This window comes from Nicotiana tabacum, chromosome 17, assembly GCF_000715075.1.
Source record: "Nicotiana tabacum cultivar K326 chromosome 17, ASM71507v2, whole genome shotgun sequence".
Lineage (NCBI taxonomy): Eukaryota > Viridiplantae > Streptophyta > Magnoliopsida > Solanales > Solanaceae > Nicotiana > Nicotiana tabacum.
The window spans coordinates 1,948,523-1,969,254 of NC_134096.1; the positions used below are offsets into that span (position 1 = coordinate 1,948,523).

Sequence of the window (20,732 nt, forward strand, 5' to 3'; positions counted from 1 at the left end):
CCCGACTCCTCAAGACTCTCCAAATCAAACAATGAATGGACTAAATAGACCGGGACTGGAATGCCAGCCAATGCCCAAAGTTTTTAACTTTCTCCAATTATGTAATCAGAGAAACAACGTCTAAGTAATAGAAACTTACGTTTATCAAAATTATCTAAACAAAAGTTTAAGTTCGACCAAGTTCGAACAACACCTACCGTCCCTCGGGCATGATTTAACAAAAGGTTAAGTTCGATCAAGTTTGAACAATACCTACCGGCCCTCAGCCGTGATTTAACAAAAGGTTAAGTTCGACCAAGTTCGAACAACACCTACCGACCCTCGGCCATGATTTAACAAAAGGGCAAGTTTGTCAAGTTCAAACAACACCCATCGGCTCTCGACCACGATTTAACAAAAGGTTAAGTTCGAATAACACCCACCGGCCCTCGGTTGCGATTTAACAAAAGGGTAAGTTCGACCAAGTTCGAACAACACCCACCAGCCCTCGACTGCAATTTAACAAAAAGGTAAGTTCAACCAAGTTCGAGCAACACCCACCAGAACTCGACCACGATATAACAAAAGGGTAAGTTAGATCAAGTTCAAACAACACCTACCGGCCCTCAGGCACAACATAAGAAAAGGACAAAATTTGAGCAAGCTCGAATAAATGTCTATCCGCCCTCGGCCACGTCTCAATAAAAGGTTAAATTCAACCAAACAAAAGGTTAAATTTGACCAAGTTCGAACAAAGACCTACCGGCCCCCGGCCACGATTTAATAAAAGGTTAATATCGACTAAATTCGAACAACACCTATCGGTCCTCGACCATATGTAAACTAAGGAGACATACTTGATTTATATAGACAAAGGGACGATTCATCCTATGGCTTTTCAGCCCAAGGACTACAGTCAGCAAGAGAATGACAACAAAGAATATAAAGGAGTAAAACATGCAAGTAGAGAAACAAATCACGGTAAGTAAGAAAGGCACAAATGAAAGCAAAAATCAACTTTGATATTCATAGATAAGAAGTTGTTACAAATGCTCTTGGAGACGCCAAACAAAAACACAAAAAAAGGGTAAACAAAGAACTACTGGCCATCGCCACCACGACCCTCAACATCCTCATCAGCCCAACCTCTGGCAACATCACCACCCTGACCATCGACACCATCACCATCCCGGCCTTCAGCATCCTCTCCATTCTCACCCTGAGGGTAAGTAGATTCATACCAAGCGTCCTCCTCAAGACGATCTATGGCATTTTCCTCATACTCATCCTCATCTCCAGAGACATAGCAGGGTCATATCCATAAGCAAGCCGAACCTAGCGAGCCTTAACCCGAGCATCATCAAAGGCTACCCCAAAAACGGAGCCGGTCGCATGCAATTCACGAAACACATCCAGTTGGGCCTCGTCATGAATCCACTCTTCATACAGCTCACAGGGGACGTTGGGGAAGCCAGAAGCATTAGACGAAGAAGGTCGTGCAAGCAGTTGGGCCTTCTCAGCCTCCAAAGTGGGACCTCGATCATAAAGAATAGAGGTTTCCTTTTCCAACTCCCTGATCCTCTCATCAAGTCGGTTCTTCTTAGCCCTCGCCATTGAAAGGTCATTCTCCCGCTCGGAACGAAGGGTTCAATTCGCCAACTCAAGGAACTCCACTATCCTCCGAGCCTCCAACCGGGAAGACTCCGCCTTCTTAAGCTCCTCCTGCTTCTTGGCGAAATCACCCTTGAGAGTCTCTATCTGAAATTGACACTCATCTAACTGGCCTTGCAGCTGGGCTACTTGAGCATAACGGTTGCTACATTGGGACTCCACTCCTTTACTGAGTTCCAGCTCCTCCTCCTTAGCCCTTAACATCCCCTCAAGAATGCTGAAACAGCCGCAATCAGCTCTTCGTCTATTTTCTTTAAATCCTCTCTCAAAGCAGTACGTCGCCTCCTTCGCGAAATCGACCTCGGAGCTCCCGGTACTTTCCATGGCACATTTTATACTTATCTTTTCAACTTCACATAAATTTCTTTACGCCTCTTCTCCTACCAAACACTCTCAATCTCAAGAATAACAGTCTACAAAATGAAGAAAATATGTTAGAACCTGCAAGGAAACTAAGACATAAAGAAAGGAACAGATAATAGACGTACTTACCTTGAGAGCGAGACCAGCAGCGTTATTTGACAAGGTATCATCATTTATCTTCTCGAGAGTCACACCCTCGACTTCATAACAAAGAGGACCAAGCTCAAGGATTTCCTCCTCGGTATTTACAAGCAGATAACGATCCATGGGGATCATAATAGTCCTAGAGCCCCCTTCCATCCTCACCTCAAGTTGAGTGAGACCCTCATGAATCATTTTCAACTCGTCCAGATCCATATTAGGACCAGATCCAGCATCCTCCTCAGCAACAGTCTTTCCTCTGTCACCAGCAGACGAGGAGACGTCTAGTGCAACCTTAGAGTACGAAGACTCCTCTTGCCTCACAAGTGCGAGGCCATTCTCAAGCCATCCCTTCTTTCGACCATTTCCCCATCGGGACGCACCGGTGCATCCACATTCATCTCCTCTAGTTGCGAGGCCTTGGAATTCACCCAATACTTTCTCTAACATGTATTACGGTCGTCTCTCGAAGAACGAAGTCGCCCTCCTCTAAGTCGACGGCCATTGGAATTTCTCCCCCTACATCTACAGCTCTCATTTTATGAGGCCTTAGACCCCCATCATTAGGGGAGACATCGTCATCCTCGCCAACCAGCGACAAAAGTTAAGGAGCAAAAGTAATAGACGAGACAGAGACAGGCTCTTGGACTGCAATAGCCAAAGCAGGAGCAGGTACGGAAGGTACAGTAGTTGCAATAAGGGAAAAAGCCGAAGGCGCAACAGCCTTCCTCTGAAAAGAAGGCACAAACGCTCAGCTCCTTCGAGAAGATCCCCTGCTTGGGAAAGAAACAAACATAGAAGTTAGTAGAACAAATCGACATACAACAAAAAGTGAAACGACCACGGACAGAGAAAAGAAGTTACCTGCCGAAGGAAGAGCCGGCTTGAACTTCTTGAAAAAGCTCGGCCAGTCGTAGATCCCTACGACATGAGGGAGAACTTGCTCAACCCAATCGAAAAATGTGCGCAACTAAAAGGGGATGATGGTTATTGGCTGCAAGAAAGGGAAAATCATTTAACTAACTCAGAGCAAGTAAAGGAACAAAGAGAGAAACAGGGCACTTACGTGTGTAGTTCCAAGCCTCAGGAAAGCCATCAATGTTAGCCACAACATCCTCAGTTCTAGCGTAGAAGAAGTTAAGCCATAACTGACGACTGGCCTTGTCATTCGTCTTCACCACCAAGCATTTGCCTCCCCGGTGGTGAAGGTTCAGCATTGTTCCCCTATAAAAGCTAGGGGCGAATAGATGCACCAAATACCGTAGCGTCAGTTCGACCCCGGCAAGCACAGTAAATTTAGTTAGCATTCCTGTAGACGTACGGTGCAAGATGGGCAGGGAAAACGTCGTAGTGACGACAAAATTCTTCCACCAATGGAAGAAGGTGGAACGAATAACCGATGAGGAAGGGGTAGACGTATAAAGCGCAGTACCCAGGATGATGGACCTACATCGCGTCCCCTTCGGCCAGGATAAGTTCGACATGGTTGGGAAGACCAAACTTGGCTTTGAATTCCGCCAACTCTTTGGATGCCATCGTCGATAGAAAAAACTCGAGTGTCGTGTCTGGTGATCGGGTGAGATCAGACTTGGCGTCGAGGTTACGAGGGAGTATCTCCTCCACCGACAGGAAAGTTTCATCCTCAGCAATGGCGGAAACACTCTCCCCATGGGTGGGAAACACAACCGCCGAGAGAGCAACACGACTCCCTTCGCTAGCATCTGAGGGCAACTTTGACATGCTTCGAGATAATGAAGAAGAATACAAAAGGGAGAGATTGGGATATGGTGTAGGGAAACTAAACAGAGAAATAAGATTCAAAGAAGAAGGTTGGTATTTCAAAACTTTAGAAGAGCGAAATTTCGAATTCAGGTTCAACAACCTCTATTTATAGAAATCATGGCACCAAACCCGAAACGAATCATCATAATTGGCACCGGAATCGAAATGGCAGATCCAATCAAGGGTCAGCACAAATCGATGCAACGCATCGGGAACAAGCGTCATCGTGATACATGATGTCATGACGTCACCCTAACCCTTGGACAAGATGGCTCCAATAAATTACTCGGGAAACCTGAGGAATTTAAAATATGCGGCCCACAGAAGGCCACGTTGCCTACTCGCCACGACGACTACGACTCATGTGGTCTACTCGACAATTCGACCATGAACGACATTATCCATTCATTAAACTCACCTGCGAGGACTACCTCAATAGGCGGAGAGACTAACTGTATGGGTCAAAAATTACCTTTGACATGATTAGACCATATTAGCATTAAGAAGGCCCTCATGAGCTGTCACGTTTAACCAGTACGACTTCGATAAAAGCATGTCCAAGGTTGAAGTGGTCTCTTAAAAAGTGAAGGGCAAAGCCGATGAAGTTATTAAAGATCAATGTCGAAGAGTCAGCGAAGATCAGGGTGGAGGTCGAGCACTCATCGTAGACAGAGTGAATAACAACGATTTTTAGGATTAGACATCAAAAGAGAATATTCTAGTGGATATTCTCCGTACATGTACTGATGTTTGGCTAAAAATGCATATATTTAACCATTATTGCCTCATATTTTAGTACTTATAATCTTCTTTTGAGTATTAATTATATTACTTTATACTTAATATTATATTTTAATTATGTAAGAATAAAGCGGTGTAAAGATAAAAAGATTTGGAGCAAAATTGAACAAAACACGGACGAAAAAAAGAAAGTAAATTAAACGAATTAAAAAAATGGGGGAAATGGGGGGGACACCCTTTGGTGTTTGTCCCCCCAAGTGGAAAACAAATAAATGCAATTGAAATCAAACAACTAAATAAGACATGGCAGCGCAAGAATTGAAGGAGATGAGGCATGAAACGCTACTGCCTCCAGCACCAAGGCCAGCGCCACGCGCTGCCCAGGACGCTGGGTGATGGGTAGTCTCCTATTTCATCCGGGACAAGGTTATTTTGGCCCTACACAATTCCAACTCGTATAAAAGGAGTGCTAAACCTAATTTGGGGAGATCTAACATACTTTAAAGGAGAATTCATGGACGGAAACACAAACCACGCTTTGGAGGAAGCTTCTAACTAGTTTTTTTTTTTCCTCTTCTCTTCCTTTAATTCATAGTTTATTTTGTTCTAGAGTTATGGGGTGCTACATGAATGTTGTAGTTTGAAGTTTAAATTATTCTTATTATTTTATCATATTGATTTATTTGTTCAATCTTGCGCTTAATTATTTGATTGCTTGATCACCAATTAAATACTATCTACGAATCTAGGGTTGAACTCGGGAGAGGGAATTCTATATTGCATATAAGATTGAGTAGAGCGAGATCTTGAACTCGAGCATCGGGAACGGATTTGCGGTTAGGATAGGAATATACCTAATCTCCTTGCTTGGTAACTATACATAAATTATTAATGTGTTCTTGTTAATTCTAATTCCATAGGAATATAGGCGTTAGGTTAGCTTGAATAGACGAGTAGTACTTCAGAAGAAGGCTACGAGTAATATTAACCCTGTCAATCAATAAACTAGATAAATTAATTAGACAATTTAAGTGGACAACTCAACGAGATTGTTAGCCAACCCATAGCTCTAGAATATCGTCTCTCATTGAATTCATCTCTAATATTCGCAAACTTGTTTCTTTTAATTTCTTAGTTTGCAACTCTAGATTAGTTGCAGTTAATAATCTTTAGAAATCACTTGAATAGATTAATTGTCTTAGTTTAATTTAGTTGATAGTTAATCACAAGTCCCTGTGGGTACGATATCTGGACTTACAATCCTATATTACTTGTCGACCACGTATACTTGCGTGTGCGCTTGGGAGCAACATGTACTATTAGAGTTTTTAGGTATATGTTCCCTATAAAGATAAAGAGACAAGGGGAGGGAAAGGAGGAGATTCACTTATAAGATAACACATTGACTTTCGAGATATAATCTGACTTTATTGCAAACATACAACATACACCTTTTTTCCTAAATTTCTTGCCTAACATTTTCACGTGATCCAAGAACAACCTGAACATTCGAAAGTTCATCAATCATTCATCATTATCAGAAGGAATATCCACAGATCTCACCCCTTTTCGGGTGACTCATACGTTCTTTTTTACTTAAATATCATTCATTTCTATTTACTGTTATTTAATGCTATCCTCCTCTTTTTTGGTTCATTGAATATTGTTAGTGTTATCAACATTTATTACCATATGGATAATATACATATTATCTTACTACAAAATCAGCTAATGTATCTGTTGGACAATAATATTGGCTAAAATTGATTCTATTTTATTAAATCTTATTTGTTAAGCCCAGATCTAAGTTTTGGGTCAAACAAAGTTAAATGTTTTAAAAGAAATTCGTATGTAACTATAAGTAAGTCAAAAATGTGATTCAAGAATGAATAGAAACCGAAACATACTTATGAACCATAATGTATTCATCAGCAATCATAAATAAGTCCTTCAAGTATGAGCCTTTTTTATCTTCTCAATTTTTGAGGAAATCTTTTTATATGTTGTATACGGGTAAAACCGAGCCCGCTGCATAACTCGTTTTCCCGATGATCCAAACGAAGCAGGAACGTGACCGTAATGTATCGGAGCTAGAACAAAGAACCCCTCATATTAGGGTTCGGACAAACACCTGCCCTCGGAGATATCGGGGCCATATCTTCGAGGTCCGATTTAAGGATTGAGACTTCGGAGAGCATTACCAAGCAGCTGCACACGACTAACAAAGGGCCGAGATATTCATACCTAACTGGATATCACGGAGTGAATCTCGGCTCATATCGGCGGAAAATCAGTGATCATCGAAACGGAAGATTTTTATCTTTTTTAGAATTTTACTTGTTTACCCTAAAAACGGATAACAATTGAATTTATATGTGGTTTTAAGGATATGCGGACTAATTCAACACAAATAAAAAATTACGTTAGATTAAACTGATAAAGGACGTAATAAATTGTCAAACCAATAAGGAGAGTGATCCCGAACTCAGTAACGTCTTAATGAAATGTCTGCCTTCGATCCCGGGCTCACACTAATGAAGAACTGATGAACAAAAGTAAGAACTATGAACAACAGAGAAAATAAGAGTATATTGCCTTGATATGCGTGCTACAATATGTGTTTATGAATAATAAGTGTTCCCCTTTATATAGTAGGGGAGTTTTACCCGAAGTACAATTCTATAAAAGGTAAAAAAATTTGTTTCGCTAATCACTGATTTTTTGCCGATACGAGCCGAGATTCACGCCGTGATATTCGGTTAGGTATGGATATCTCGGCCCTTTGTTAGTCATGTGCAGTTGCTTGGTAATGCTCTCCGAAGTCTCAACCCTTAAATTGGACCACGAAGATATGGCCTTGATTTCCCCAAGGGCAGATGTTTGCCCGAACCCTAATACGAGGGGTTCTTTGTTCTGGCTCCGATACATTACGGTCACGTCCCTGCTTCGCTTGGCTCACCGGGAAGACGGGCCAGTTAGCAAAGCAGGAACGTAACCGTAATATATCGGAGCCAGAACAAAGAACCCCTCGTATTAGGGTTCGGGCAAACACCTGCCCTCGGGGATATCGGGGCCATATCTTCGAGGTCCAATTTATGGGTTGAGACTTCGGAGAGCATTACCAAGCAGCTGCACACGACTAAGAAAGGGCCGAGATATCTGTACCTAACCGGATATCACGGCGTAAATCTCGGCTCGTATCGGCGAAAAATGAGTGATCGTTGAAACGGAAGATTTTTACCGTTTTAAGAATTGTACTTAGGGTAAAACTCCCCTACTATATAAAAGGGAAAGCTTATTATTAATCAACACACATTGTAACACGCAAATCAAGGCAATATACTCTTATTTTCTCTGATATTTAAAGTTCTTTTCATCAGTTCTTCATTAGTGTGGGCCCGGGATCGAAGGCAGGCATTTCATTAAGACGTTACTGAGTCTGGGGTCACTCTCCTTATTGGTTTGACAATTTATTACGTCCTTTATCAGTTTAATCTAATGCAATTTATCATTTGTGTTGAATTAGTCCGCATATCCTTAAAACCACACATAAATTTAATTGTTATCCATTTTTTAGGGTAAATATATGTCTAATAAATTAAATCTGAAACTGGTAGATAACAAGTATGATCGTTTTAACTAAGTTAAACGTACAAATTTTAAGTAACAAAATTCTTACAAGTTACAAGTGCCAGCTAGACTATAACAATTATTTCTTGCTTGTCACAACGAAAATATTTATATTTGTTATGAAAATATTATATTGTGGATGTGCATTCATTACTCCACTATAGATAATCTTCCTGAAGAAAATTATCCATTTAGTACTATGTTGAAGTTTATCTACAAGCAACTGATGTAGGCAGGTTGCAAGCAACTCAATGAAATGATTTGCAGCAGCTTCTTATTAAACAGGCAGGTTGCAAGCAGCTCATGTAGACAGCTTACAAGCAGTTGATGCAGGCAGGTTGCAAGCAACTCAACGAAATGATTTATAGTAGCTTCTTATTAAGCAGGTAAGTTACAAGCAGCTCATGCAGACAGCTTACAAGGAGCTAAAGAAAAGCCTTGCAGCTGCTTCTTGAAAAGCCTCGCAGTTGCTTCCTTTCTTCTATAAATAGAGGAGTTTTCAGTTCATTATAAACATAACTTTGAAAGTTGAATAAAATATCAATCTCCCTCTATACTTGTCTTCAGTTTATTTCTTTTATAATCTTAATTTTATAATACGTTATCAGCACGAGAATCTGCAATTTTAAGCACTTACATCGAATTTAATTTCTATTTCAGTGTTCATCTCCGATGTAAGGCGACACTCTTATGTCCGTGGTCAGATCTTATTCATTCTGAGGATCATAAGACAGATTATATCCTTGAGGTGGTGAGTTTTTCTTCTTGGCAATAGTGATGTAGATATCACTTACATATGTAGTGGCCAAATTTGCGTAATTTAATTTGAGCCTTTTGCTTATATTTTAATATCTTTATCATCGCTTGCTTGGTTATATGTTACGTATACAGTACCTATTTTGGTATTTGTTTTCATCCTTATTATCTTAATAAAGGATTACAAAGTGGATAACATTGTTAGATCCATTTAAACTCCAGTAGAGTTTGTATGAAATATACAACCACCAGAAGTGGTTATATTTCGTATATCTCATTGTAACTAAATTTTGTTAACCACCAGAAGTGGTATATGCCTATGACCACCAGAAGTGATAATTTAGGCTTTCTATGGTTACAATTAAAGTTAAGCTAGAGAAATATTCTCTATATTATATGCACGCCTCGATTTGCTCCTGAAGTAGTAAATATTTTAAAAGAGGTTGAAGCATCACAATTTGATGTGATTAATGTGCGTTCAGATAATTATGTTCGATTTCCTGAAGGATGAGAATTTTTGATAAATATTAATCTATTCTCTGAAGTGAATGTGATAATATTAATAAAGTCATAAATATGAACGCGCTCTTGTTGTAAATATATTACAATTCACCTCCAGAAGAGTTAATATGATTGAGAGAATATATACTCAATATTTCGTATTTTAAATTTGCTCCTGAAGAAGAAACACAATTGAAATTTCCTCCTGAAGTAGGAAAATATTTTGAAGCAGTATCTTTATGTGCTTAAACAAAATAATGAGCTATTCAAAATTATTTTTGAAGCACATTTTTATTTCCTGGAGTGAATGAAGAAATACCACAACTCACCTCCTGGAGAGGTAGAATAATAGAGAATATAAATATTATTTTTGTAGCATAAAGATCATTGCCACACGTACTTGTTGTACGTAAAATATCTTGGATAATTTTATTAAGTATCATTCTAAGGCAAAAGCATTATTGTAGAATACTTTATACTACAACGACATTAATATATTATGGTTAGTTATTGAGTTCCCCGAAGGAAATAACAACTCGTGTATCTTTCCTTAAAAGATACAATGACTAAGTGGTTGTCGTATTTATACAAAATATTCATATGTTAATAATATTTCTCCTTGAAGGAGATATTTGTCACAAAGTTAGTTGTAGAAATATTAAAATTCTTATTTTTTGTCATTTATAAATTTATAATTAGCTTTATATTGTTCATTTGATTATGATTTTCTCTCATGACACCAGAAGTGTCTGAGCAATATTTGGTAGTACAACAAAAGCTCCTGAAGAGCTAACTGTTTGTCTAGAAGACACATGACACAAGTAGTGTCTGAATAATATTTGATTGTGGACAATAAATGGAAGGCTCCCGAATAGCTTATTTGTCATTATTGTGGTCAAAACATATGTTATGATAAACCGAAGTTTACTAATACATATGACTATCATACTGAGACTACAAATGATTGAAAGATTGAAAATCTTCATGTTTTCACAATCATATGGGGTAAATATGTATGTGAGAAGATACTTGCCTTATTCTTCAAATTTGTACTACATCATGTATACCAGAAGTTTACTAATATAAAAGCAGTCATAGTAAATTAAAAATTTACTGATACAAAAGTAATCACAGTAAATTAGAAGTTTACTGATGCAAAAGTTTATGCCATCGTAAACCAGAAGTTTACTTAGAGATAGCACATGCCATGATAAATTTGAAGTTTTCATTTACCATTTTTAAATGAGCTATTTGAGAATTCAGATAAGCATATACTGAATAACTAGAAGATTCTTCAAGAATTCTCTTGTGTTGCTTGTTCTCATAATAATTTGATTATACCAGCTAAAGTTGGGACTAAAATCCCCGAATTCTGGAATATATAAAAGGTGAATATAGGCCCATTCACCTATCATGTGAACCACTTATAGATGCATATATAAGATGGTTACATGTATATTTATTGTCAACCTGCAGTTTGGCATTTGAAATTGTCTTTCTCAATTAAGAGCATAATTTTCAGATTATGAAATCAAGATAGTTCATCGTGATGATGCTGGTTTATATCCAAGCTAGTTTAGCATTGAATACCTCCTATTAATGGCTAAACTATTGCATATGAGAACAAAACCTCATGTGTTGGTCTAAGATTTTCTAAATTGCATACAGCAGCACTTGTATGCATCAGACCAACAAAATATGATAAGTCCTCCCCTCACAATTGGTTTAGGATCAAAAATCAAATATTTTTACTATCTAATAACTTTTGATGTGTGGTATATGATTAATTTCTCTACAACAATGCACAAAGATATGTTTCCCAAAGAAGATTGGGGATATGAGTTAGTTTTTCTAATATTTGGGGGATGGAATAAAATAGCTGGAAAATATGCTATATGAATCGAATTATCATTAATATGATCCTCGCTTAGAAGATAATTCAAGTCAAATGCCAGAAGCATTTGCTGATCCAAAATTAAATATCACATTTCAGCTGCAAATGCTCCTATTAAAATTAAAGTCCCTGAAGGATAGAGTTTATTGTACGCATGAAGCGTGGTAGACCAATCTTCCAAAGGTAACAATCCTTGAAAAGAATAGGAGCAAATGATCATAATAAGGAGGAAATAAGCTCTAGAAGAGCACACGACATAACATTTCATGAAACTCCATAAGAAGTTCAGGTACCTGAAAATAAAAAAAGTGATAAAATCTCAACAAGTTATGTCGATTGCGAACTGATACGAAATGATCGTCGACGATATATTTGATACAATATAGTGCACAATATTATAAAAGATTGAGAGGATCGTATCTGTAGTCCAGACACCTGAAGATTCTTGCCATTTAAATGCAAGTCATAACATATATGACTCATTTGATTAATTCTATATGAAGATCCCTGAAGAATTTAAAATTCCTGAAGCAAATTCAAAATCTCGGGAAATGTATTCAATCAAATTACAAAGATCTTTGTACGGTTTAAAGCAATCTGGGCGCATGTGGTATAATCGCCTTAGTGAATATTTATTGAAAGAAGGTTACATAAATGATGTTATTTGTCCATATATTTTTATAAAGAAAATGGCATCAGAATTTGTTATACTTGTTGTTTATGTTGATAACATAAATCTTGTTGGAACTCTAGAAGAGCTCCAAAAGGCAATTGAATATCTTAAGAAAGAATTTGAGATGAAAGATCTTGGAAAGACAAAACTTTGTCTTGGTCTGCAAATTCAACATTTAGCAGACGAGATCTTTATCCATCAATCTGCCTATACATACGCTTTTACATGGACAAAGCGCACATATTGAGTACACCAATGATTGTTCGATCACTTGAAGTGAATAAGGACCCGTTCCGACCTCCAAAAGAGGATGAGGAACTCCTTGGTCCTGAAACACCCTATCTCAGTGCAATTGGTGCACTTATGTATCTTGCTAATGTTACAAGGCCTGACATGGCATTTTCTGTTAATTTACTAGTAAGATATAGCTCTTCTCCTACACGGAGACATTGGAATGAGATTAAGTATATATTGCGATATTTAAAGGGAACTCTTGATATGAGTTTGTTTTATACTAACAAAGGTAGTGCAGATCTTGTTGGTTATGCAGATGCAGGTTATTTATCTGATCCCCATAAAGCTCGATCTCAAACCGGGTATGTGTTTACATGTGGAGGTACTATCATATCATGGCGCTCCACAAAGCAATCCATTGTTGCTACTTCTTCAAATCATATTGAGATAATAGCTATTCATGAAGCAAGTAGGGAATGCGTATGGTTGAGATCAGTGATTCATTTCATTCGAGAAAAATGTGGTTTGGAATGTGATAAAAGATCCACAATTTCATACGAAGACAATGCTGCATGCATAGCCCAATGAAATGGAGGATTTATAAAAGGAGATAGAACGAAGCACATTTCACCAAAATTATTCTACACACATGATCTTCAGAAAAATGGTGACATTGATGTGCAACAAATCCGTTCAAGTAACAATCCGACAGATTTATTCACTAAGTCTTTGCCAACTTCAACTTTTGAGAAGATGGTATACAAGATTGGAATGTTGAGACTCAAATATTTGAAACAAGGTTTTCATCAGGGGGAGTGAAATACGCGTTGTACTTTTTTTTCCTTACTAAGGTTTTTTCCCATGGGGTTTTTCTTGTAAGGTTTTTAATGAGGCAGCTAGAAATGCGTATTACTAAATATGTGTACTCTTTTTCCTTCACTAGGTTTTTTCCCACTGGATTTTTTCTAGTAAGGTTTTAACGAGACACATTATCTTTTAATGAACATCCAATGGGGGAGTGTTATGAAAATATTATATTGTGGATGTCCATTCATTACTCCGCTATAGATAATCTTCCTGAAGAAGATTATCCATTTAGTACTCTGTTGAAGTTTATCTACAAGCAGCTGATGCAGGCAGGTTGCAAGCAACTCAATGAAATGATTTGCAGCAGCTTCTTATTAAACAGGTAGGTTGCAAGCAGCTCATGCAGATAGCTTACAAGCAGCTAAAGAAAAACCTCGCAGCTACTTCCTGAAAAGCCTCGCAGTTGCTTCCTTTCTTCTATAAATAGAGGAGTTTTCAATTCATTATAAACATAACTTTGAAAGTTGAATAAAATATCAATCTCCCTCTATACTTGTCTTCAGTTTATTTCTTTTATAGTCTTTATTTTATAACAATAGTTAAATTTTTGAAACCTCATCCATTAATTGAAAATCTACCAAATGAATGCAATAACATATATCTAGTTAATCAAAATTGAACACCCCCCCCCGGCCCCTTCCAAATCCTATGAATGTATATCTACGAATTTCTATGCAAGGAAAAAACAACAGAAGCTATATTCTTCAGTTTTTAGATTTAATCAAACAAACCTATTTTATGGCCTTAAAACGCAAAACAAAATGAGAAATTGGCTAAACTATTATTCATTATGTTGTTTCTGATTTGTCCACAAAATTTTACGCGATTCGAAACCCGTCGCCTGAATTCATGAAGATGACGTGGACATTAACATACGAAAAATTTGAATTCGTCATGAATTCCTGTTTTAGACAATTCGGTGCTTATCGCCCGAGTTCACGAAGATGGCATGGACATTAGCGCACGAAAAATTAGAAATAGTCATGAATTCTTGTTTTATGGTCCTAAAATGCCAAAAAACGAAAAACAATCATGGAGAAATTGAAAATCGTTCTGAATTCATATTTTGTAGCCCTAAAACTCCACAAAAAAAAATACGAAGAACGGTCATGTCGAAGCAATGACTATTGTTTATTTGGTCGTTTCTTATGGGCCCACGAAATTATAGGCGAAGCGGAGCCTGTTTCCCGAATTATGAAGATGGCGTGGACGTTAGCACACGAAAAATTAAAAATCGTCCTAAATTCTTATTTATGATCCTAAAATGCTAAAAATGAGAAACAATCGTGATGAAGCGGTGACTATTGTTCATTAGATCGTTTCTGATGGGTCCACAAATATTTTGGCGGCGGCGCTCAAATTGACATTGACATTAGGACAAGAAAAATTTAAAATCATACTAAATTCCTATGTTATTGCCCTATAACATCAAAATACGTCATTGGATAGCTTATGATGGGCCCAGAAAAAATTTCATAGCACACTGAGTTGGATTTTCACGTCGTCAGAGAGAAGATTGCTTCAAAAGACCTTGAGGTTGGATATATAAGCTCCCTCGATCAGATAGCTGATACATCGACGAAAGGTTTATCGGTTCGACGTTTTTTATTTCTTCGTGAGAAGCTTCTGCGCTTGAAGGAGATGTTAGGATAAGTATTGATAAGTAATTAAGAGATAATATTCCACGCTATCTGTTTTAAATTTTCTTCTCTTTAGCTTCGACTATTAGCTGATAACTATTATTTATTAAGTCCTTATTTTAGTTCTCTTGTATTGTAGTTCTATTTAAACAACACTGTATCACACGAGAATAATCAATAAAACAAGATTTTCTTTCTCAAATCCTTTAACTGCGTACTAGCTTTTGACCAAAATAAGGGTCGGTGGTCCATGTTTCTACTTCATTAAAATTCTATTTATTTTATTTTATTTGACATTATATTCTTATTAATTTATTTTAAAAGGAATGATATAAAATAATTTTTTAAATTTTACACTTCATATTTTACTTTTAATGACATACTTTTATAGTCATACAAATCTTATGGCATATTTAAGATCCCTAGTTTTTTAAAAACAATTCTTAAACTCAGGGTACGAAGAAAAATATTTTTCATGAAAAATGAGTGGTTTTATCATTTATTTTTCCTTGTATGGTTGGTGAGTGTAAAATTTTTTCCGAAAAATATTTTTTAGTATATGGTTAGAGAGTTGAAAATATTTTCTTATGGTACTCTCCTCACCCCCTCACCCCCTCACCCCCTCCTCTTCCTCCAAGTCCACATGTTTCCTTGCTCCCTCAACCCTCCAAATGAAAAGAAAATACTTATTTGTTGAAATGAAAAAAATCTATCTATAACATAAAAAAGAAAATATTATTAATAATATTTTTATTTAGGGTGGGGAGTGGGGTCGGTAGTGGGGGTGTGGGAGTGGGTTGGTGGGGGTTGGTATGGATAAGAAATAGGGTCGGGAAAGTTGAAAAAGAGTTTTAAAAAATATTTTCCGTTCTCTTGATAGGAAAAATATTTTATTTCAATTGAAAGAAAATGAGTTCAAGAGAAAAATATTTTTCAGAAAATATTTTACCTTCTTACCAAACACACCGTCCAATCAAATACCCCACAATTATTACCTTAAAACCTGGTAAAAGGACGACGCGTAAAAAGAAGGATGAATATGTTCCATTTCTTCTATCTATGGTATTTGATTCGCCTCCAAACCCACCTTCACGTCTATTTGAACAATTAGATCTATAGTAGTATCTCTTTTTGCCTCACTAGATGACGTCATTGACATAATATTGAGACACTATCCCCCCTGGTTGGCTCAGTTACAGAAGGATCTATTCTCTTTTTGAATGAATATTAGAATCTTTGAATACAAACATTAAATTTTGTGTAGAGGATAAGGAAGCACATCGCCGCGTCATCCCATCCATCCAGTAGTTAAAGATGGTCAAAATATAAGGAAGTAAATAAATAAGGAAGATATATATATATATATACCTAATTGTATTATGTAATTTTAAAACTAAGGCCTATCAAATTGACACCCCTTAAACTAATACATATGTCTCCGCCACAGCTCCATAGATTTGGTGGAGCTATTATTCTTGCGTTGTATTTTGGATAATGCTCCTAGATAGCAGAGCTTGCCAATTGTCTTTCCGTATTTTGTATAATTAAAATTGAATTTTTTAATATTGTCGCAATTATTTCGATTTCTCTTTAACATCGGCATGATTTGGTTAATTTTCAAAAAAAAAAAATATCATGTAAGAGTCATTAATAAAAATTAAAGCACGATTATATGCATACTTGCATAGGACTGCAAAAATCTCTTAACATCTTTACTGCTTAAAATGTGATGTATCAAGGGTGAACATGAAAGATAGCTAGAATTCCATTTCACTATTCTACAATAGCATAAAATAAATTAAGCAAAGACAGGAGATATATAAATCACATGAGTAAAAAGATATTGAGCTGGGACTCGAGAGTGGAGTTTATTTTGAAGATTAAGTATCCGATAAGAGAAATCTAAGTCATATGTGAGGAAAGATATCTAATACCTTGAGACTTGCTACTCAAGATGTCGAACTAATTTATTATCAATTGTAGTAGCATAATAGGTTTGAGAGTTGAGATTGTGGGTGTTAATTACATGTTCGCTTATAGTCGTTTTCATATTCTCAAGACCAAAAGAAAAATTTTAGTGTTTTGTTATTTTTAAACTTAATATATAAAATATAATTTTAAAATATAAATTTATTAGGTACGGTTCGATATTTTTTGGTTTATTTTTAAAAAATTAAATACATACTAATTATTCTGTATGTTTATAGATTTATACAAAAAAAAATTAAAGTTTTATCAAAAGAAACCTAATAATCGGTCATGTACGATTCGGTTTGATTGGTTTAATCGATTTTTACAAATTCAATGACACACCTACTATCATGGGCGGATCTAGCAACAAAAAATAGTTGGATTTGCCGGCGCCTTGCTCTCTGGCTTCTCTGGCTAACGCTTTTTTTTTTGCTTTTACTTGCCTTCCTTATCTTATAATTTGGACATGCATATGCTTTTTATATAATTATTTTGAGTGATTACTGTTATCTGACTTGAGTTAGACAAGTAGAAAATGATCTTATACCACTAGTAACCGGCCTATTTATTTAGTATCTAGTACTAGGACTAGTAGAGGATATGCACTAGTGGGCGGGGCTTCTTCGATCACAGACTTTCAGCAATAGGTTGATCGCACAACAGATTTAGTCGTTCGACGATGGGTTGATAACAAATACAATATTTGTGACGTGCAACATATATACTAATATATACGAGAAAACGGACTAAAATTTCAACAAATTGTAGATCTAAATCCATAAATTTAATATAAAATGAATGCAGTGCTAAATCAAGCTAAATCTTAGTTACCCAGCCTCATACTTCCTTCCCCGGTGTCTCTTTCCACTCGTGCATGAGGGGGCATAAATCTGTAATAAGGTTATAAATTGGCATCTTTTTGGATTGTGACTGGTAAACGAAACCTTTTTTTTACCTTATCACTACCAAACACTTAATTTCTAATTCCACAACATAAACTGAGATGGAGCAATATTAGTGAGGGAGGTTAAAGTAGAGAAGGTCAAGTCTCGAACCAAATACCTAAACAATTCAAAGAGGATCCGTGAAGTCAAGATACCTCCAATGCACAAATGTGAAGCTACCCTCCATCCATTAATCCGCACCTAAGTTTAATTTAATTTTGTTCGTTACGAGATGCAAAATTGAAATTCGCTTGTTCACATTGTTAATTCTAAACCGGAATAAAGAATGTTATAGTAGATTGACGGACAATGTAAACTACAAGGTTATATACAAAGGGGTCCAGTCTGGTCTAATTTAATTTGTGTTACATCTCTTGGGGCGCATATTCGAGCTTATCACGTGCACGCTAAAAGCAACAAAATTAGTCGACGAGTCAAAGTACAAGAGCTTGCTTTGGAATAAACTGATGGTTAATCCAAAAACAAAAGATTCTGCCTTATTGATTTGTGAGAATTATAATGGAAATATTTATATATATATAGTTAATTATTTACGTTATTTATAACATTATCTAAGTACCAAGTTGCTTACCATTGTTTACACGTATCATTTGGCACTTACTATGTAACTACAGATGTTTAATTGTAATTGACTTTTAAGTACTCAAATAGTGTAAATACATATTCTACACAGTGTATAAAAGTTAATTTCATATAAAAAGCTTCGAAGAACAAAGATTCGAACTAGTAATATCTCTAGTTTTAAAAGATTACTAATCAATTTAGAGTTACATGTAATTACTTTTTAATTAACATGCATGATTGTACAAATATTAGAAAAAGTAAAGGACCTTATCACCCACATATTTCTGTGTATATAAGTATATAGTTCCTTGTCTATACTCGTCACTAGCAAGCAGCAAAGGTAATAGGTACATGAACTCTAGTTCTTCACTTGGAAGATCCATCTTGTCGATATAACAGAGTTTCAATCTTATTTCCGCTTAACTAATTTTTGGTTTCTTGCAGATCATTATAAGAAGATAAAGATTGGAAATGGAGGTGGAGAAAACAACAGAGAGACTATACAGTGCACAGGAAAAAGTAAAGATGACGAAAGGAGGCTGGACTTTGGATGAAGACTCCAAACTCATCCATTACATCTCCCTACTTGGTCAGGGACGCTGGGACTCCTTGGCTCACTTTGCCGGTACTTATACTATATATAAACTCTCTTTATTTCATAACTTATGTGACATTAGTTTCATACTACTCCCTCTGTTTTAATTTAAATGAGCTAGTTTGATTCGGCACGAAGTTTAAGAAAAAAAAAAATTAAAACTTATGGTCTTAAAAGCTTTGTGGGTCCATGACATTTATGTTGTTATAAAAGCTTCTTGTTAAGGGTAAAATAGATAAAATGAAGAGTTTAAAGAAAAATGTGTCATTTATTTTGAAACTAACTAATTTTAATTTGAAATGAAGGGAGTACAACTTTTCATGCACTATCACTATATAATTACTCCGATCCCTCCGTCTCGTGTTACTCTGCCTAGCTAGCTAAATCATGCAAGCGCTCCGATCCTATATATCAATGCTTATCGCTGCTGTTAAAAGAGATATTACGTATTTTCATAATTTTCATTCTTTGACATGTATATATAGGATTGAAGCGTACAGGTAAGAGCTGCAGATTAAGATGGATGAACTACTTGCGGCCGAATTTACGACGAGGAGAACTTACTCCTCAAGAGCAGCTTCTTATTTTACTCCTTCATTTTCGCTATGGAAATCGGTGAGTGTATATATATATATATATATATATATATATCCATCCTCTCTTCCCTTTTCTTTTTACTACAAATGTTACTTTTGTGGTGTGTTTGGTACAAAGAAAATATTGTGACATTTTTAAATTTTTATCTCAATATACAATAAAAAATTTAATCGAACAGACTATCAGAAAAAGAAAAGAGATAAGCGAAAAAGCGTAGTCTATTTTCTCTTTTTAATGAAAAAAGAATTTGCAAGGAAATCATTTTCTTAATGTTTGATTGTTAGAAAATGACTTTCTTGCGTACCAAACAGACTCTTATTACTTTGATTTTGACCGTATACTTACCTGCAACTCCTCCCCCACAACTGGGGGAAAAAACAGATGGGCAAAGATCGCAGAACACTTGCCAGGTAGAACAGATAACGAGGTTAAGAATTACTGGAGAACAAAAGTTCAAAAGCATGCAAAACAGCTGCATTGCGACGTCAATAGCCTACAGTTTCGAGACTTCCTTCATTATCAATGGCTTCCCAGGTTAACTGAACAAATACGTGCCACGTCATCGTCTCAAGAACAACTCATGTCCTCTTCTTCTTCTTTTACCTCTCACAATAACACTGAAGTATTAATATTGGAGAATTCTACTTTTCTTCAAACTGGGATTAATGGATCGACTAACATCACATGTCCTATAAACCACACTCCAAATGTTGCCGAAGTTACGTCACTAATAGATGATAATATTTGGAACCTCTTGAGCGGTAACAGGACATCTGGATTTGAAGATGGATTTTCTGATCTTTCAAGCACAGATATGGCGGTTTATTCTAATTCTCAGGATCAGTGTCATAGTTGGGCAAGTGTAGGATCAGAAGTATTATTACCAGATGAAACGCTAGGATTGAATGATATGGACCTTTGGCTCTTTCCTTAGAAGGGTTGTGATTTAGTTGGCTAGCATTATCTTCAGTGTTCTCTTTTCCATATACATAGTATTTTGAGGTATGGAGGGAGCCTTGGAGTATTAGTAAAGTTGTTTTCACGTGACCTATAAGTCACAGGTTCGAGCCGTACAAGTAGTAAGTTAGGTTGTCTACATCGCTCTTCCTTGGATCCTGCGTGAACGCAGTATGCCTTGTGTACCTCGATGCCCTTTATAGTATATTAT

At 36.5% G+C, this 20,732-nt stretch overlaps 1 protein-coding gene across 1 annotated transcript; it reads left to right on the forward strand.

Moving 5' to 3' along the window:
- Window positions 1-18,679: 18,679 nt before the first annotated feature.
- LOC107822447 (transcription factor MYB2-like) lies at window positions 18,680-20,732 on the forward strand. The gene is made up of 3 exons (XM_016648999.2): window positions 18,680-18,997; window positions 19,453-19,582; window positions 19,946-20,732. Exons 1-3 carry the CDS (start codon window positions 18,844-18,846, stop codon window positions 20,496-20,498), a joined length of 837 nt encoding a protein of 278 aa, XP_016504485.2. The 5' UTR covers window positions 18,680-18,843; the 3' UTR covers window positions 20,499-20,732.